This window comes from Harpia harpyja, chromosome 11, assembly GCF_026419915.1.
Source record: "Harpia harpyja isolate bHarHar1 chromosome 11, bHarHar1 primary haplotype, whole genome shotgun sequence".
Taxonomy (NCBI): Eukaryota; Metazoa; Chordata; class Aves; order Accipitriformes; family Accipitridae; genus Harpia; species Harpia harpyja.
Genome location: NC_068950.1, coordinates 44,316,735 through 44,337,000, shown reverse-complemented (window position 1 = coordinate 44,337,000; position 20,266 = coordinate 44,316,735). Strand labels below are relative to the sequence as shown.

Genomic DNA, 20,266 nt, shown 5'->3' with positions numbered 1-20,266 from the left:
GAGGAGGAGGGCGAGATGAGGCGGGCGCTGGGCGGCCCAGCCCGGCCGGGCACGGAGAGGAGCCCGGGGACGGGGAGGCCGCGGCCCCGCGGTGAGGCGCGGGGGGTCCCTCTCTCAGGCGGGCGGAGGCGGCAGGGGAGGACGCGGCCCGACCTATCAGCGACGCCGTCCCTGGGCAGCCAATCGCCGCGCCGCGTCTTGGCGAGCGCTGCCATGGTTACGGCGCGACGCGTTGCGCCCGCCGACCCTCGTCGCCATGCAGGGCCCCGGCGGCGGCGGCGGCCGGCGGCCTCCCCCGTGAGTGGCCGGGGGTACGGGGCGGGGGGGGTCCCCGGCAGCGCTTTTCCCGTGGACAGCCCACGCAAGGGCTGTCCCGGCTCCGGGCCTGCGCGGCGGCTCTCCCTCAGGCGGCTCCAGTCACGGCGGGCCGGGGTCGGGGCTAGGCCGGGAGGGGCGGGTGGGCTCCCGCCGGCGTCCCGCTCCGAGCGGGCAGCGGGCGGCAATGCGCCACAGCGTGCCTGTGTAACCGGCCCCGCACGCAGCCACAGGCTGCGTCTTTTTGCCCTTTTATTGCCACACCAGTTCCCGCTTGTAAGCTTAGCCCCAGAAAACCAAACGCCGGTAAAACGTCTTTTAGGCTTTTATTTTACGGCAGGCATTGCCCCCCCCACACCCTCCGCCCACCTCGCCCCTCCTATCACCGCTTAAGAAGCTGAACGGAGATTTTTCTGAAGGAATTATTTCAGGATTATCATCCCGAATAGTTTAAATCTTTTAAACCATTCATGAAAGTTAAGGGACAAGTAATTTGGTGATCGTATTCGGTTGCTTGTATTTTGTCGATTGAAACGGAACTTCTACGGCTGATTTCAGGGTAAGGCAAGGATCAGGAGCGAGTTCTGGTAGCCAAAGACGAGCGAGCATCCTCAGTGGCATCTATGCAAATAAAGCAGCGAGCTGCAGAAGCCAGTCCACGACTTCCGATGGCAAAGCTGTGGACAGGGCGTCTCTCGTGGGTAACAAGTATGCCACACGGGTGAGAAGCCGTTTACACTATTACTAAAAAGTTTTAAATGTGAGTTATTGTGGATGTTAAAAGTTGTCAGAAAGGAAGTGGGAGAGGGAGGAGGAAAGAAAAGGCATGTCTGAAGTTGAAGAGCTGTGGAGAAAGAAAATGATCCAGGAGCTTAATCCATTCTGAAATGATGATTAGTGTCCAAAAACAATCTGCAATTATAATAATAATAATAATAATAATAATAATAATAAAATCAGAGTAACAGTTCTCCTCCTAATGTGAGAACTACTTGCTTTCAAATCTATGTGAGATATGTTGACTGTAGCACCTGTACGTCTTTACGTAAAAAATAGAAGATTCCCGTAATATAATCTGAGAGTCGTTTAAAGACCTTACTGAATACAATAAAATATTTTGAGCAGTATAATAAAAAAAGATGCATAATTGTTTCTCTCATTGCTTTTGCTGTACTGTTAATTTGACATGAATAGTTACAGTCAATAAGCCACTCTCGATAGTCATTATGGAATAAATGAGCCAGAAAAGACAGCGGGGTTGACCAAGAAGGAGAAGTGGCTCTGATAGTGGGACAAACAGAGTTTTTCTAGGTATTTTGCAATCATTTCTATAAAGAGAGTTCCAAAGCAGTCCCAGGCAAAGGTGACAGCCCTCTCAAGGCTGAACTCTAAAGGGAAAGCAGGAATGCAAACCCCCTCGCCCCGGTCCTGGTGTATATTAGGCATCATTTGTAGAGAGGGGATACCTATCTGTTCTGTCAGGTTCCTGCCTGGATCGGGGGTCTTCTTGTTCCAGGTGGGATAAAATGTTGCAAGAGTCATCACTGTCACTTGTTTTGGGAACCCAGTGAAACTATTATCATTATTTAAATATTTCTTCAGGTTTTTGATGATGAAGGAAAGGATGTGACACCCCATCCACTCTTCCGTTCAGATCCAAATACTGTTGTACCCAGGCAGGGCAAGCTCTTAGCATCAAGTGCTTACTTTGGGGCCACAGGATCTGGTTTTCTCTCTTCTTTTTCCATGCATCAGACATCAGGAGTGAATGGTAGTTTAGGTTCGTTCTCGAGGTAAGCCAATATGCTGTCTCTTAAATCCTGTCTCACAGGGTACCTACCCTGCAGCAGCCACACATCTGCTCTTCAGAGAGGTTGGGAGCTGGAATAATTGCACAGGGCTAATAATTATACTCTGTTGTCAAAATACAGAAATATGCCTGTCATAGTTGTCATTTAAAATTTGAGGAATAGTAACAAATAGAATAAACGGAATTTGTCAGTACTCATGACTGACTATGTCAGAACTACTGCTGAAATGCTAATACATACGGGTGAAAGCAGACTGCAGCACGCACTCCTGTTTCTAATTTTATTCAAATTCTTCTTAAACTCATTTTTTTATGTAACATACCAGAATGGACCATTTTTAGAGACGGTGATGAGTACCTCACAGTTCAAAAATGCAGACATCCAAACTGCAGGTTTTGTAATGGTTAGGCCTACATACAAAGTTGTGACAGAGCCTATACACAAGTATGTGACAAAACACTCTCTTAAAGGTGGAGGAGGTTGTGCTCTGGTTGTCTGAGCAAGGCTGTACAGCTGAGAAGGGGCATCTGCAGCTCATTAATATACTCCCTTTAGCTACTTCAGGTGCTCTCTGCCTTCCCCAGACGTGTTTTTTCAAAAACTGGAATATATCAGTACCTGCTTAGCTGTGAGTATGGAAAAATGCTCTGGAAACAAAAGGTCTGGTTTCACTGAAGAGTTATACATTTCTTTTAAAGTATTTTGTCAGTTTTTAATGATACTTATTCAGTACAGACAACCCTTTTTAAAAACTTGACTCTTTCAGTTCAACTGTCAAAATATTGTTACCATAATAAGAATCCTCTCTTTTAAACTAACTTAAGCAAGCAAGTTAACCTCTGTATGCATATGTGCATACATTTCCAAAAATGTTCTTCTACAAAAACTTTTGAGTTAAAACTGCTAAGTTATGTGTTTCACTACTTACTAGCTTTCATTTACAAACCTTCAGTACAGAGGGAATAAACGAAGTCAATGGACTTGAGCCATTTTATCTTCAGGCTGACAAACTCAATTAAGTCACGCAAAAGAAAGTAAATAACTATTTGTGTTTAAAATGAAAAATAATGAACCACATCACTTTATCCAATGGTGTGTACACATTCAAATTGTATGGAGTGGAGATGCTATTTATTTAATCAAAAGGACTAAAAGACTGGTAAAGTCAGCACTGGAAAAAAATACAAGTTAAAGCATTATTTATGGTTTTCTTTCTCAAAGTTAATGCCATTGTGATGTCTGACAAAAAGATTGTTTTGTGAGAACTGTCTTTTTGTCATGCTTCCTAGGGTGGCTATCATAAGGGATAATCCTAGAGGTAGGGATATTAACCAGGACCAAATATACACAAAAAAATTGACTTAAAAATACAAGGTATCTCCTGAAAAATAAATGCATCCTTTTTGGAGACAAGAGCTCTTCATTTAGAAAACAAAATTAAATGATTTAACTTTAGTTTTCAACACAAATCTTAAAAACGGTCTTTTTCAAATGCCTTTTGTATGTGTATAATTGCTCACACTCAGCTTTTGAGGAGAAAAAATCTCTTGACAAACCTCCCAACTGTACCTATGTTTTAACTGCTAGTTATCACAGCTATCACCACTATGAACACTATCTATTTTTGTTAACAAGTTAATCCTTCAGATGAGTTTCTTGTGCATTTCAAAGACATTTCAGCACATGCAAGGCACCAAAGGATCTTAATTCTGGTTGAGTACAGTGCTACCTGTGGGTATGCGTTATCACACAGTAGGTAGCCAACACTTCACGTTATTATATGCTAAGAATGAATCTGAGAGCTCAACAGCTTCTTTTCCATCAGCTATTTAATGCCTGAGGATATGCTGTCAGAGGAATTCTTCCTTTTTAAGTCTTTTTCAAACCATTTCATTATTTTCTTTCCTAAGCCTTCCGTGACTTCTTTTACAATGCAAGCATCATTGTATGTGCTCTTACAGTCTTCTGTGGTTTATCCTGATAACAACACTGCTATTTTTGTAGTGCTTTGCTAACTGACATCTGGACTCTCACATACTATTTCTGCTTATTTCTTTGTTACTGAAGGACATATGGAAGCAGCAGTACTTCTCTATCAAACGCATCAACAACTGAGTCCGTACTAGATGAAATAGTAGAACCTGGCTCTCGACGAGACACAGCTGTTAGCTTATCTGGTAAAGAACATACACTGTATAATTATAGATTTAAACTGTTCTTTGGAGCACTGTGGTTTGTGAGACACTGCAGTACGTGGATGTGAGATGCCCAGCACTTTGAAGGAACTCAGTGCCTCACAAATTTTGGCTCCCGATCATTACAATAGTTTCAGAATTAATTCGTCCTCTTTTAAATTTAGAGCAGAAAAGGTCTCGCTTGTTAACCTCATATAATTTTTCAGATGTGCAGGTGAGGCAAGAGGAGATAAAAGAATGGACAAAAGAAGACTTAGATAGGAGAGTGGATATTTACCTCACAGAGACGGAAACTATCTGGATATTGGATATGCCATCTGTTGTGGTGTCTGTAGAATCAGAAGATGCTGGAAGAGTTCTGTATGTATATTGGTAATTGTGTACATGCATGTAGTGCACTCAGCACGCACAACTTCTGCTGACCACAAAGTCCTGAACAGGCTGCTCACACATAGTAGTTTTAGTGTTCTGACTACTAAAATTTGTCATTTCACCTTTGTTTAAAGCCGTATTAGGCTTGAGTCTCTCTTCTGTCAAGATAGCCCAAATTTCTTACAACTCCATCCTGTTGATCAAATTAATACCCTCTTTCACTAATAAATTAAGGCAGATTAGCAAAAGTGGGGGATGGTGACAAGAGAACTCACAGGGGATGGGGGAAAGAAAAGATGGAGAAGTGTAGTATACATGAATTACACCATTTAATTTTAATGAAAACAGTAAGAAATTGCAAACCTCTGCATTGATTCTTGTGTGTAGCTTTACAGCTAATCGTTTCTTAATAACAAAGATACAAACAAACTAGGCAGGCCTTGGCTTCCTCTGAAGCTCTGCACAGTGCTTCTAGCTAGAAGAAACCTCACACCACCACAAGTGACCTTGCCTGTTAAAATACTGTGTCTCCCCTTAGTTGCATCTACTGTGTTTCCACTTCAGAGTCTCCTCCCTGGACTATCATGAACTTTGGTAGGGAGTTAACCCAGAACTCATAGTTTTTTGGCTTACTCCCAGGGGCTGTCTGGGACAGAGTGCAGCAAAGTTCTCTCCATGACGGATGACAGACTTGTCACACAGTTTTTGTAGACGTAAGCCCCAAAGCCTGAGATGCAGTGTACTGCAACTGGCAAGTCAAACAACTTACCTAAGGAGTTTTTCCACTAGTATACACACAAAGTTCATGGTTGGACTCCAACCCCCACTGTCTGTGAATCACACTGGTGTGATTTTTGGGAAGAAGGAAGAGGAAGTGTATCCTATGAATCAGACTTAGCTGGAGTACACAGCCTGTATTGCCAGCTGTATAGGAACAGACCTGAGCACAGCAACTTGTTGGCGGACTAAGGCGGGGTATAATCTATGTCTGCTGTTAGAATATTGAAACCAAAATAATAGAAAAAGTTTCACAATTCCCACTGACTATTCCTACAGAACCTAAAGGCTGGACAAAATAGAAATGTACTAGTTCTGTTTTTGTCTCTTGGATGCACTGCCTTTCACTCCCAAGTGATGAGAGCTACATATTTCTGAACTCCTCTGAATTCCACCAAAGTGCAAAGGTAGTCGGAGTAGGGATTTTTGCGGATGCCTACCTCTACAGGCCATTTCTGTTTTAGAACAGCATCACAAAGCCAGAAATACCTGCTGAAAAATGATACGTAGAGTGAAATAAAAACTAGCAATCAAAAAAAAAACCCCAAGCAGTAAATTTATGACATGGAGTATCCTCTCCTGTTCAACTTGTGGTTAAATACACTGAGAAGTTGAATGCAAATGTTTTTCAGGAAGTCAATATACACTTTTTTTTTTTTTTTCCCCTGAGGGAGCGGAATAGGATTTATGTTGACATTTGCAAAAATAGACCTGGTAATCATCGCTTTGTAGAAAAAATGATGCAAACCATTAATGGCGCTGCAAAGAACAAGGAAGTGCAATGTGACAAAATCATCATGGAAGATAAAGGTAAACTTTCTGAGTGCCATATAGGAAAGGGTATTTAATAAGAACGGGCTCTCATTTACTACATTGTACCCTTGGCATTTGGGTTTATTATTACATTTAGTTTACTTATTAAATTTTTATTTGGGAAAACTCCAGCATACAGCTAGATAATGGGACCTCAGAAAACTCCCCACACACAGGTAGGATACTGAGGAAACGGTTTTTTCTTTCTTCCATCTCTAAGCAGGAGATGATGTTTCCTCAACTTTCGCTTCCAGAGCTTTAAGTTCAGACAGGCTAGCATGATTTGTGGGGCTCTTTTCTGCCCCTCCTAAAACATGAACATTGGTACTGGTACACTGTATCCATTGCAATAAAATAGTCATTACACTAGCGGAGAGCTGCTGTGTCCTGCCTGCCTCAGCACTTTTCAAGCAGAGTGTGCTTCTTAGGAGGCAGAACTTCACCTAATACTCAGCTATGCTCTTGAAATGTGAAAGGACACAGTTCCCTCTTTTCCCCTTAACTTCTCAGTGACACTAGTTTCTATTTCTATTTGCCATAATGCACAGAAGAGAACCTCTCTTACAAGATTTAAAATCTTGGGGAAAGCAGAAAATCTTGGCAGTCTTACAAGATAGATGCAATTTTACAAAATGTTCAACCTCAATGCTCTAAAAAAATTATAGAGGAATAACTAGGTTTTAGATGCACGTGCTGAGCTTTGCCTCACTATGGACATTTTTTTTTTGTGTAGGAGGCCAAAGAAAACTATGGGGAATGCTATTCCAAACATTTTTCTTTTGTGTTTGTTAGTGTATGTAAAATGAATGAAAAAAAAAAAAGTAAAATAGATATTAATCTGATTTGAAAACATACCTTGAGCATCAGCAGGGCTCATTCCAACCCAGGTTTGAAAGGCTGAGCACACAAAGGCAAGGTTATGGAGCATTGTTTCCCTGGGAGATGGCCCGGCTGAAGGGAAGCCACACACCCAGAAGACCCTGATGCAGCTGCTGCAATGACACAACAGCTGTTGCTACAGCCTTGTATGACCCTCAGTTGGTTTCAGAGCCCCTCTGCCGAACAGTTGGGAGTGTAGTACAAAAAGTAAATCTTTGCTCAGCTGTCCTTTTAATAACGTACCGAAACAAGAGACTTGTATAATACAGTGTAATTAATTTCTAGGGATGCTGGTCACTTCCTGGGACTTGTACGATTCATTTAATGTATCGGAAATAGAACCTACGTCAAAAGCAGAAGGTAGCAGAGCCACAACTGGGAAAAGCAGCAAATCTCGTACAACTAAAGAGCACAACCAGACTATGTTGGTCTCTTCCAACAGAGGTAACATTTTTCCAGATTTACATTTCTGCCATGTTTTCATCCTTCTAAACCATGTATATCACTATGCTGTGTGGTGAAAACTACATGAAGAAAATGCTTGGTCTGCCTGTCTGCACTTGAAAGAGAGTTTGCTAAAGAATCTTGGACAGGTCTGCACCGAGACCTTTTCTGTACAATGCTGTCATAAATGATCTTAAATAAAGATAAATAGTCAGTGACAAAGTTTGCTGATACTAAGTTACTTAGGACACTAGAAGCAAAACACCAATTGTAAAAAATTCCAGAAGTATCTCATCATACTGAGTATTTGATCAAAAAAAGAAAACAAAATTAAAGCAAGAAAAAATTAATAATGTAAGTATTTTCTGATCATGATAGATTCTTCTATGCTTTTTGCAGGTGGAGGAGGAGGAGACTTCTTATCCCCTTGACTTCTCTGTGCAAAGTATTATCATGTTAAAACCATTTTTTTCCCATATTATCTGTTGTCAGGCAGTACAACTTCTTCTCTAATGATTTCGGAAAGTGCTGTTCTTGCCAGAATCCACGAAGAGGACGAATGCCATTCAGAAGCTATATTAACATCAGAAAACTTTCAGCAGAATTTGTTTTTCATGGAGAGGATTCTAATGGAGAATATTTTTCAACCCAAACTTGCAGCTTATCGGCAGTTTCCTGTCCTTATAGGTTTGTTTCTTATTGGCTGCCCTGGTTTCAGCACAAGGCTTTGCATGCTATTGAAAGTCATGGAGTTATGTCCCTCATCATTGAATGTCTTTACAGATGACAAGTCATTTAAGAAATAGACAAAGGAAAGGAGAGAGTTTATGAGATGTCAACATGAACTTTGCAGTTTTACATTCACTTTAACAGACAACCCTACCATACTTGGTGGAAGAATTGAATAAATGAGTTCTGAGCTGGCTAATCTCCCCTTAACACCACAAACAGAGACTTACTCAAAATATTAGTCAAACTTGTTTACTGACAGTTAAGATACAGATTAATTCTGCTACTTCTCCAACCATATTTTGTATTGGAAAGTCTTCTATAGTTTTTTGGGTTTTTTTAATTTTATAAGGAGTCTGATGCTAAACAGAAGTTTTAGCCTGATAGATGGTCAGTGTCTAACATAAAGTACATTCATTGCAGATTGTAAAAGGCATTACCTGGACTCAAGTGCTAAGTAATATTTTACCTTTTACAGGAGTTTCAAGTTAACACAGGGATTAAAAAAAAAAAAAAAGGCTTCATACTGCTTTTATTGTATTGTAACTCTTCGTATCAAAGAGAGTTTCAGTTTGTCAGGCAAGAACCTGTTACATTCTGTCACTCTTCAGGAACTAGCTACAGCTGGAGCATGATGCTGGCCAGGAGGACTTTTGTTCTGACAATATGGCAGTTACTATGTTCTTATTTTGTTAACAGGGATCTGAGATCAATTTATGATTTGCACATTACATAAAATAAAGGGGTGAGTAAACAAAAAAATACTTCGCAAACACAGTCTAAAAATATGCTCTACACTTAATTTTCCCAAGAAATGAGCAACTTACTACGGCATCATGTAACTTAGCTACAGTGTTACAGCATCAATGCATAAATGTGGCTCTTTAAACTTTGGCATGTAACTTGAAAAAAAATCCCTGTCTAAACAATTTTTTAAATACGAGAGATTAGAAACATTCCTGGTGGGGGGTGGACATAAATTCATAACTTGTTGCTAGGTAGCTAAATCCACTCAAACACCTGGAGCATAACTAGCACACTACAGCCTGGTCCAGCCATCTTCCATGTCACTATCAACATTTTAGCCACAGTTTTAGAAGTTACGATGTCTTAATTCCTCAGATCTTCACTTTTTTTTTTCTTTTCTGCAAAATATTTGCTGAAAGGGCAAATTTTTCTTCTGTTGTGAATGACTGGAGTTAGATGAATGAAATGTTACTACTCAGGCTCTACCATATTTGTGCATTTTAGATCCTGATGTTACATCAGACATGAGTGGTACAGTAGCAGCAGTGAAAGAAGCTAAACAGGAAGAGCATGACAAGGAAAAGAAGGATGAGGAAGAGCAGAAGGATGCATTTGTTGACCCATCAATTTTGTCAGATCTAAATAAAACCCCAGAAGAAATTCTGCCTCCCAGACTGGAACGGCTGTGGTCATATATATGTGATTTAACTAATGGTCACAGTGTGAGCAGTATGGCTTGGAGCAAAGTAAACCCAGTGAGTTAACAAATAGCTTTTTCTTAGCTGTTTACAAAATGGTATAAGTAATTGTTGGTGTAAATAAACTCCTGATTTTGATGTCCTTTGTTGGGAGAGATCTCAGAGAAATGGATTCATCCCTACAGTCAGGTAGGTTGTCTTTGCATCCCACTCTCTGTATTTTGCCCTTCCATATAACAATATTGCTACATTATTCTACAGGTTGGACAGCTGCGCTACGCTTTTCCTACAAATGTATCACAACAGCTTTAACTGGTCCAGAATTTAATTTAATTGGTCCAGTTTACCATGGGCGGTCACCTGAAAAGCAATGTTAAGATAATAGACTTGGTCTGTTATAGAATTGGATGTTGAAATTTAACCCCCTACTACTAAACTTTATCACCATTGATGGAGTTTATTCGTGATAGTTTAGATACCACATCTTTGTTTCTAACAGTAATCTCCCAAGAAAGTGGCATTCATCAAACTTTAAGATGCATAATAACAGGCACAGATTTCTGAGCAGCTGGCCCAAGTTTATTTAATTCAGTTTCAGTGGAGGTGAGAATGACTCAGACATCTCCACTTTCAGAGTAATGTAAGGCTCAGTTTTTCCAACAGAGCTCTCTTAATGGCCACAACAAAAGTAATGAATGGAAGGAAGGTAAAAAGCAGGTAGGATGAGAAACATAAAACCAGTAAGATTGCCCCAACGGAAAAAAAGAGAGAAAATAAAGACCATTTCATACTATTAGTACATCAGATCCCTAGGTATTATAAAAAGTTGGACACATTTATGGACTTCAGTCTTAGAATTATAGGGTTTGCTCCTGTTACTTCTACTTATGGAAAGGAATGAACGGAATTCATTGGACCCCACTGTGGAGTGCTAAAAGCTAGAAGTTTGAAGTGGTCACTGAAGGTCCTTTTGCAGCTAACACTGAGAAATAAAAGTAGAAGTATTATTACGTATTCCATTAAATACTGCACATTAAAATGTGGTTACAGAATAATGTACCTTCATCTCTGGAAAGGGACATATTTTTATGGTGGCCAGGGAGGGGGGATTGCAAACACAACTGATAGTGACTGTGAATGCACTTTTATTTGAACCAGTTTCCAGTATCCTAGAAATTCTGAAATTCTTTTCTTCTTGTGTGTTATTCTACTTGCATATGACATGAGCATTATTTTTCCAGACTTCGCACTGAGAGTCACTGTTAGCAGAAAGTTGCCTTTTAAAAATATACAAGTGAACTTCAAGCTAAACTGAGATACATCTGTTTGTTAATCTGTGCTTTTAGGATCTTTTAGCTGTTGGTTATGGAGCATTTGACTGTAAAGAACAAAAGAAAGGCTTGGCTTGCTGTTGGTCATTGAAGAACCCCATGGTAATGAGCAACCAGTTTTTCTTTCTTTTTCTTCAATTCATTTTTCTGCTATACTATTTCTGCTTTATTTATTTCCCTCTTCCTGTTTCAAAAAGCAAGACCTAGGCAGTCAGGCTGAATTTGCTAGCCCAAACCACACAGTTCTGGAAAATTGATTCTGACTGCAGTACCTAGTAATGTGCTTAAATCTTGACCTAAAGTGCCTGCAGGAAGCAGTTTGGTTTCTGTGCCTGTCAGTCCTCTCAATTGACACTTCCAACAGAGGTGCTGACTGTACTGGTGGTTTGGCAACATGGACATCTGTTCACAGGAACTAAACTCATTGCACACAGGCCACCAAACAACCAACAGATGGTTACAAGTCTCAGGTAGTACCAGTCTATGCTAGGCAACGTAGCAATGTAGATCTCTGTATCCCATTTCCAACCCCTAGAGCCACCTACCCAAGGCTGTAAATCTGTTTCGTTATTACTGTGGGTAGACCCAGGTGTGTAGAAATTATTTTTTAGACTGGAAAAGTCTTGAGCACAGCAAATGCGAAAATAAATCCATTTACCTTTTGTTTTTCAAAAACTATAGAGCATTTGTTCAATACTTCCAAACTCTCATTACAGAGAACATCTGTATTTTAAATTTAAGGATTATCCTTTCCAATCCATTTTCTGTTGTACCATGAAATTCTGTTAGGCTGAAGCAAAAAACTTAAAAATTTATAATATAATTATCTAATCTAACTTCTCATAATACTGTCAAAAAGACAGTAGATTTCATAGATGTAACATTTACATCTTTACATATCCACCTGAAAAGCGATCCTTTTTAAACGAGCCATTTTTAAAAAAAATCTTGGAAATCTCAGTTACAAAATGACACAGTAAAAACCATCTGATTGCCATCAGATTACACAAATTTAGTTTGATTTGTTCTACAAACTTCACTTGGCCAAAATTGTGTATTATTAGACTAATTTAAGTCATGCAGAGTCACATCTTTGATGCATGTTTATCACGTCAACAACAATCAAATACTCTTGTGATTCCCTGATGTCACCATAGTCCTCAAGTCCCTAACATTAAGAAATAAGATCTGGTATGCACACTGAAATACAGTTCTTTCTTTGCAAACTAACACCCTACTGTTTCCCATTACAAGAGCTCAGTGCCGTGACTTCTTTAAGGATTTAACCTTCTAACAGAGCTGAATCAGTTCTTTGGTTACATGGAGAAATTACATGAAAATAGCAGTTTACAGATTACCTGAAGTATGTCAGATAATGTTTTATCTTCAGCTAAGTTTCTGTAATTGGAAAGGAACTTACTTTCATATTACAAGATAGAAAACAACCAGAGAAATTTTCCAAAATGCCAAGTTTGTTTTAAAAAGAAAAAAACCCAAATCAAACAAACAAAAACCTCACGCTGTACTCAGCTGAACCCTAGGGAACTTGATTTTTAGGTATTTGGCTTGGAGTAGGCCCATCTAACATTTTACAATGTCATATTTCTGCATAGCCTTTATTTTTTCCTAATTTTATCAGTTGCAGCAAGAAATAAACTGAACCATTTAGAATATAGTACCTAATTTCTGTCTAGAAGTAGTCCCTATGGTCATCAGCACTTGAATTTTCCAGCAGAGCCTGGCAATTCAGTATCCAGTGTTGAGAAGACCGAGGCACATTAAGTAACTAACTTAAAATGTTCTTGTATTTTTCTACTGGTCAGTGGCCAGAGCGTATTTTCCGGTGTGAGCATGGTGTTACTGCTTTGGATTTTTCTATGGCAAGCCCAAATCTTTTAGCGGTTGGAATGTATGATGGTTCTGTCACAATCTATAATGTACGGAGTTGTAACGACGCTGCACTTTTGGACAGCAGGTAAGGCTATGATTTCCCATTTCCTCCCACCTTGGTCACATCTTAGCAGATAACAAAGAAAAGAATATCCACAACTGAGAAGCTGAGGAATAGTAACAGTCTAAGATAAGTAAGGCTTGTCAATGCTTAGGGATGTTGCACAATTTTTTCATTTCCAACTTTCATCAGTATTTTCCAGTTTTGACTGGAAATGCCTACATAAACAATACTCTCAAATACTAGAAGTTGCTGGAGCAAAACTGCGGATGCAAAAATTCATGATAGTGCATAAATGCCTGGAAGGGCCGGAGTGGGCCAAACAGACTTTTCCCATTCCACTTATTTACACCAATACAGCCAAATCCTCAGACATTGCCATTCTCTCTCTGCACTGCCATCATCCTCTATTGTTATTTCTGACGATAAATGCTTCCATTACTTTAAGACCTCTGGTCCTTATTTGGGGTATGAAACTCTCTGCGCTGTTGCTATGCGTACAAAGCGAGTTCTGCACGTTGGAAAGGTGAAACAAATGAGTATTATGCTCTGACTTTTTAAGAAAATGCAGCAAGTTATCGCCAAGTATCATTTTATACACCATGTACTAACTAACTAGGCCAATCCTGCCCCAGATAATAAATCCTTATGGGAGACCAGTGAGTGGTAGCTTTTGGTGTTTTCTCACTGATTCCACTTGCCAAAAATGGAGAGAACATCAGAATAGGTGAGGGATAGGCAGAAATTAAGAAGTGAGGGGCGGGGCGGGTGATCAGGGAGACATTTGCCCTAAGGGTGGCTCCATAAACAGTGCCCTGAAACTAAGTATCAAACGTTTTCCCCAGGGAAAACAGCCAATATTCAATTTTTTTTTTTTTTTTAAGAAAAGCTAAACAACATTTCTGTCATAAGACTTGATGTTCATTACAAAGGGGAAGGTTAATTTTTCAAATATATTGTCTTGTCTTTGTTCATGTATGATTTATCACGTGCATCTTTTATCCCAGTGAATCCTCAAATAAACATACAGGTCCTGTATGGCAAATGAGGTGGGTGGAACAGGACAGAGGTGCAACAGGAGATGGCAAAAAAGAGAGATTAATCTGTATCTCAGGAGATGGCCGAATAACAGAGTGGTTTATACAGAAAAGACTAGATTGCATTGGTAAGCATTTTTCCCTGCAGCTTTTCTGCAGAGGGATAATACCTGAGATTGCAATGGCTTCATTTTATTTCAGGTGACATTCTTTATACCAGGTATCATACACAAAACATTTAAGAGATGTTGAGCATTCCAAAGAAGCATGAGTTATTCATAGCACTGTCACATACTTGTTTGACAAAAACTCTTGCTATTTGCACAGATCTGATGAAAATAAAGCGAACAGAAAGTGAGAAGAAAAAATTACCAGGTGAGAAAGAAAGGAAAAGGGAAGCTCTGATATCTCAACAGGCAGCTGGAATGTGCTTTGACTTCCATCCAAAGGTAGGCTCAGAAAGTCCATCCTGGCTAAAGTATTATCCAGCAATACTATGCAGCAGGGGTGAGATCCTCAGCTGGAGCTACTTTAATACGCACTAGCCTAGGACCTGGCACTGGTATTTAAAGCATATTTAGTTCTGAAAGAAAATTGCTTCTTAGCTAATAACAGTTTTACTGAAAATGGATGATACGGTAAACCAATCAAGTAATCCCTATATGTGAACAACTCTATCATTTCAGCCACATTACTCACATTTGCTTTGGGCCAGATCCTACAGTAGCTTTCCTCTGTGTGTTGGTCAAATCAGTGACAATTTGACTGTTCAGCATCTACCAAGTCTAGGACTTAGATAGCTGTGCTTCTCCTCTTTATCCAGCTGAATATTTTGTCCACAGAGCATTTAAAGAATTCGTACATTTGCCCATGTGGATCACAGAAAGTCCAAGATTTTCAGGAGTCAAAAATCACAGCGTATGTTCTGCATAGATGGAGAACACGCATAGCAAATATGGTACATTCTGGCACCACTATATCTACTGGACATACACCGCTGCAGCAGACATGCAAGCAGGCCACCACACCACATCCTGGCAACTCCACCTTAGTTCTTCAGAGGACTGTCACTGCCAAACTCATACGGTCCTTTGTAGATTTTTGGATGAATGATAAATAGGTTAATCCAGCATAGGCTACTTTTACCTTTCTTTTAGGATACTAATTTTTATCTTGCTGGAACAGAAGAGGGTCATATCCACAAGTGTTCTTGTTCATGCAATGAGCAATTTCTAGAGACATACAGAGGCCATAAGGTGAGTGATACATAAAAAAAGTAATGACAGCAGAAACTGCTCAATTAAGTTCACAAATGTAATAGTTTCTTTGCTTATATTTACTAAACAAAACATCTGTAACAAAAGAAGCCTAAACTTCTTTTCTCATATTAGGAATGAATTCCCATAGCATAAAGCATCATAGCCTTACAAGATTACTTTCTACGCTATAAGGATTTTTTTTTTAAGTAATTTATTAAAACTTGTACTATAAACTGTTCTAAAGCTTTAGTTCTGGCTTTATTTTAAGAAAACAAACAGTAATCTGATTGTCCTGCTAACCACAGTTAAATAGTCTTACCTCTGAGAGAAAGATGGCAGAACTTTAACAACACTTCTTTTTTTGAAAGTCTCTGCTTCATCCAAGAAGCTGCCTTTTCAGCATCAGCTTCTCCTAACAACTGGTGAAGGGACAGAATCAGCTGAATGCTTTTTATTCCTAAGATCTCTCCTGTCTTATCACATCTGCTGCATCCTAATTTCCTATGGGTACACATAACACAATGCTGGTTTTGCTATTAAGGTCAGAGGACAGTCAGGGATTTCCATGAAAGGTCACTATTAAAAACCATCCTGTGAGGCTGTAGCTCTAGAATAACACAAAGTTCTTTTTTTGTTTCTTCCCAAACACCAAGGGTCCTGTGTACAAAGTCGCTTGGAATCCATTCAGCACTGACATGTTCCTAAGCTGCTCTGCAGACTGGAGCATTATTTTATGGCACCAGGATTCACAGACGCCCATTCTAACTTTCAGTTCCGCCACTGCTTTTGTTCATGATGTTATGTGGTCTCCAAAATCAACCTGCATATTTGCAGCAGTGAATGAAAGCAGAGTAGAAATTTGGGATCTTAGTGCCAGCATGTAAGTAATTACTTTTCTCAAAGAAGATTCTGAAACTTAACGGCACAAAGGCTACACATTAATCCCTAATCAATATTGTTACCAGATCATGACAGCTCCATGCTGTTTGCTTGCTTAGTTTTTGAAAGTACTGCAATTTGAAATACTCATTTTGTAAAAGCAGATGGTAATTACCGGAGAATTGTGATTATAAGAGAAGGAGCTGGATGCCTCATGGAACTGCTAAAGGGTAAATCTGCTTTTTTTCCTCCAGAAATCACAAATTCTACCACTGCCATAGTTAAAAGGAAAAATAACAAAACTGAGCTACTTTGGACGTTTTATAAAGATAAGATGGTCAGAAGTTCAGATACCTCTCATGTTTTCCCACTACCATAAAGTAGGTGTACATCTCGTGCAGCTTAGTTAATCTGTGGCCTTGTACTGCTGGTCTGTACTACTTAGTATTAATGACAGCATGAAGCCTGCAGTGGAGTAGGAGGCCCACCAAATCTTGCAGTAGCAAAAAGCAAATTATTCATATAATAAAAATATTAACCCCCACCCCCCATATTAGGCAACAGGACAGATTTTAGGCAACCAGGATATCTTCGTTAATAGCAGCATGGATTTTTGTTCTGGTGGAGACCTAACAAAACACTGCCTCACTTCTTAGTTTTTGAGTTAATCTAGAACATGAAAAGTAAAACATGCAATATTTATCTGGCCTGCATTACTGCTAGACTTTACATGATAGTCCACTCAGGCAAATGCAATGTTACCTATTAATTCTTGCCTCTGCTGGGTTGCAGCTTGAACCCCGTGACCTCTTGCTTTGCTAACCCAAGAGTGAAATTCACATCTGTACTCTTTGCTAAGAACACCGACTGCCTTCTCGTAGGAGACAGCAAAGGAGAAGTCAGTGTGTTTGAGCTGCAGAACCTGGCTGCTCCCAACAATAATAAGGTACGGTTCACTAGGACAAGGTGGTGGTCCTCAGAGGCCTGCATGCTTGTCTGGTACTTCATTCCTCCGAAAGGGGCTTCTGTTAAAGATCTAGCTAACAGATATTGAAATAGGTGGAATCGGATATAATTCCGTAAGCAGATTAAAACCTGAGGCGGTTCCTGCTCTTCTGCGTGCCATACCACTAGAAACTTCAGGAACAGGTAAATCAACGTTGAACTTCAGGTTTCACTTGATCGCAAATCCGGAGGTTTGCCACAGCTGGATTTGGGAGGGACACTCGGGGCAAGGGCAGGAAGGTGGAGCTGCCTCTAAGTGCAGTCTGCAGGTGACTGTATTTGGCAGAATGCCCTTACCTGCTCACAACACAGGAACGACGTGCCCTCTCCTGGCCACCCACAAGATAGTCTCACTTCGTTGGTGTCAGCAAACCCATTAGCCCTTGGGCTTCACTCTTTTAGAAGCGTCTACTTATCCTCCCGAGGGCTTTTCTGTCCTAGATGACATGTGGGAATTTGACTTGCCTTACAACTAGGTTCCTTTTCAATCGTACCATTGCATAGATTCCGTGGCAACGGCAGTGTAAAAGCTGACTGATGTCAACTGTGAATCCCTTCTGTTCACTTTTGCATAAAGTGGTGCTAATTTATACCAGAGCCCTGCGGGGCCCTCCTTGCCTGGTCCATGGTACAAAATTCTGATGCCACCCTGGGTACTCCAGCACCGGGTGGATCCCTCCTGCAGGATCTATCTGCAGGTGGTCTGCAGCCCTGAACTGCACTGCTCCCTTTGTCCTTTCAGCTTAAAGTGAGGAGCTTTGGCTTACTGGAGTTGGGTTCCCCATTTGTAAAGTGGGACTGGTACTTTTTAAAATCCCTTTTGAGTTAGTTATGTGGTGCAAAACACTAAACTTAAGTTGGAGAGAACGAAAACGCTGATGTTAATCTAACTTTCATTCTTAAGGTATTAAGCATTAATAATTCACAATTGTCAGCATTGCATTTAGAAATTCTGGTAATTACCAGCCTCATTTGCCAAGCGCTGTAAAGCGCAGAGCAAAAAGATGTTTCCCTTAAAAACTAAAAGTGAGGCCATTGTTGTTAAACTTTTAGAAAAAAAAATTTGTGAGGTTTTCTTCTGTAAATCACCATGAAGCAGCCCAAGTCATCTGAGCAGAGGAGTTCTTCAGTTAATAAGAGTATAGGGATAATTTTCTGGGTATGTTACCAGAACAGGACTAAAAATATCAGTGCTTAATTTCACAGACTTTGGGCATGTGGCATAACTGGTCACCGAGTCACAGAGCCTCATTAGCCAGCAGGAGCCTTGCTTTCCAGCATCATCCATTTCTTTCACTCCCTTTTCTGCTAACGCCAAGGTCTTCCTAGGCTTAGGTATGTACAAGGCTTAGCACGACAGGGTCTGTACTACAACTAACGCTAAAGGGAGATAGTTACTTCAGGGGCAATCACATCTAAGTACAGCTACCATACATGTATCGTCTTGAAAATTAATTTCCTTTTTAAACAAGATGTATGCTTGCATGCTGCCAAGTGCGATGGCTACAAATGCAATCCAAACAGGCCTGCCAAAAAGCGCTATTTTCAAGGAGCACTGTTAGAGGTAAGCGTAGTATTAACAGAATGCCAAAGAAGAATCAGCTGACATAACACAAACTACCTTAGCCTGCTTTCTGGATGCTCATTGCACAAGCAATTCTGTTCTCAGTTCGTAAATAGGAATTTTGGATCACTGTGTGTCTTATACTGCAATTACACTGTCATACAGCTCTTTTTTTTTTCCTCTTATTTTACAGGTTGGTACCTTACATGACATAATTGGTCCTGCTGTAGCTATTTAACAGCAGCTAACTGATACACCTTCTCAGTTGGTAAACAGCAAGAAAGACTTATTGTAGTATTAACATTGACTGTTTATTCTTCTTCAATCATTAAAATTTCTCTTTGAAACCATACTGGTTAGAAACGTCTTTCAAATGCTCTAAATTTTCCTCTGGAAGTCCCCCTCATTAGACAAACGGTATTAATACATTGATGGCTTTCCCCATAATACAGATAAGGTAATAGAAAGGTCTCCATAGTCTTTTTCTCCTTGGGCTTTTTCTCCTTGTTTTTTACTTCCAAGGTCTTTTCTCCTTCGGTTACTCAAAAAGCAAAAATGCTAAAATCACCTCCTGTATAGGCCATTCCATAATACAGCCAAAGTCCTTACCCGATGTAGTCTGTATCTTCCCTGTGAAATCAGACAGTAAATGAATGGACTTTTCATCGGATCCGTCTTGTCCATAAACCACCACTGAGGGTGAAAGCTGAGCTTTGAGTGGCATCAGGTGCTCCTGCGAGCTGGAGATCATCCCACACCAGGCAAAAGTAGAGACCCACTTTTTCAACCCCCAACAAATTAGGGTAATGTAAAATTGCAGTTTAAATTCACTCTGTTCCACACTGACTCTTTTTGGAAAGCTCCTCACACAAGATAACAGTGTGGTCCTGGAGCAAGGACTGACTTTTGCAGCTCTGGAGGCCAGATCGGTGTTTTTTGAGATCTTATCACCTCCCCTAGCCCACCCCCAGCAGCTGGAGAGCCAAAAGCTAGTGGGAACGCTTGCTCGGGCCTGCACTGCTGGTTGAAAGTGGGCAGCGTTTGGCCATCTACGCTGTCTTTTTTGGGGGCAGATCAGAAGAAACAGAAAAAAGCACCCAGCGAGCCACCAGCTGGACCGAGGTGCCTTAGAGGGTTTTCAGAGACTGACTGCTCACTGAAAATACAGAGCATTTCTACAGATGAGTAACTAAGACCAAGATCCCGGCTATAGTCCTGTTGCCTGATCAGTGCAGCAGGGATCACCCCATCATGGGAGCTAGGTGATACAAAAGCTTGGCTGTAAAGCGCTCTGCCTGCCAGCTGACGGAGGCAATAGGTGCCTGCTCTTGAAAGCATTATGTAGCGAGACACGTAGTTTATAGATACAGAACGTTCAGACTCTCTCATTAGCCTGACAATAAACGTCCAGCATTTAAACACATCACTGAAGTTAAAGATCATTTGTGATGCATTAACAT

General features: G+C 40.4%; 1 protein-coding gene across 3 annotated transcripts; it reads left to right on the top strand.

The window, feature by feature from the left end:
• Window positions 1-104: 104 nt before the first annotated feature.
• DNAI4 (dynein axonemal intermediate chain 4) lies at window positions 105-19,158 on the top strand. 3 transcript variants are annotated; one of them, XM_052802654.1, is made up of 17 exons: window positions 105-297; window positions 874-1,036; window positions 1,918-2,108; window positions 4,194-4,303; window positions 4,528-4,681; window positions 6,141-6,280; window positions 7,448-7,606; window positions 8,099-8,293; window positions 9,587-9,837; window positions 11,127-11,213; window positions 12,935-13,086; window positions 14,070-14,227; window positions 14,427-14,548; window positions 15,257-15,355; window positions 16,012-16,238; window positions 17,030-17,183; window positions 19,000-19,158. In XM_052802654.1, the coding sequence occupies exons 1-17, from the start codon at window positions 257-259 to the stop codon at window positions 19,042-19,044; spliced, it is 2,448 nt and encodes an 815-aa protein (XP_052658614.1). In that variant the 5' UTR covers window positions 105-256; the 3' UTR covers window positions 19,045-19,158. The 3 variants fall into 3 exon arrangements, with proteins under 3 accessions (XP_052658614.1, XP_052658615.1, XP_052658616.1); XM_052802655.1 differs by lacking the exon at window positions 15,257-15,355; XM_052802656.1 differs by lacking the exons at window positions 15,257-15,355; window positions 16,012-16,238; window positions 19,000-19,158 and having other exon boundaries at window positions 17,030-17,166.
• Window positions 19,159-20,266: the final 1,108 nt, after the last annotated feature.

Bases quoted from the DNA above. Each gene is read 5' to 3' on its own strand.
- DNAI4 (XM_052802654.1), top strand. From the start codon at position 257: ATGCAGGGCCCCGGCGGCGGCGGCGGCCGGCGGCCTCCCCC. The intron at 11,214-12,934 runs GTAATGAGCAAC...TCTACTGGTCAG, and splicing joins GGTCATTGAAGAACCCCATG to TGGCCAGAGCGTATTTTCCG. The intron at 16,239-17,029 runs GTAAGTAATTAC...GCTGGGTTGCAG, and splicing joins TGGGATCTTAGTGCCAGCAT to CTTGAACCCCGTGACCTCTT.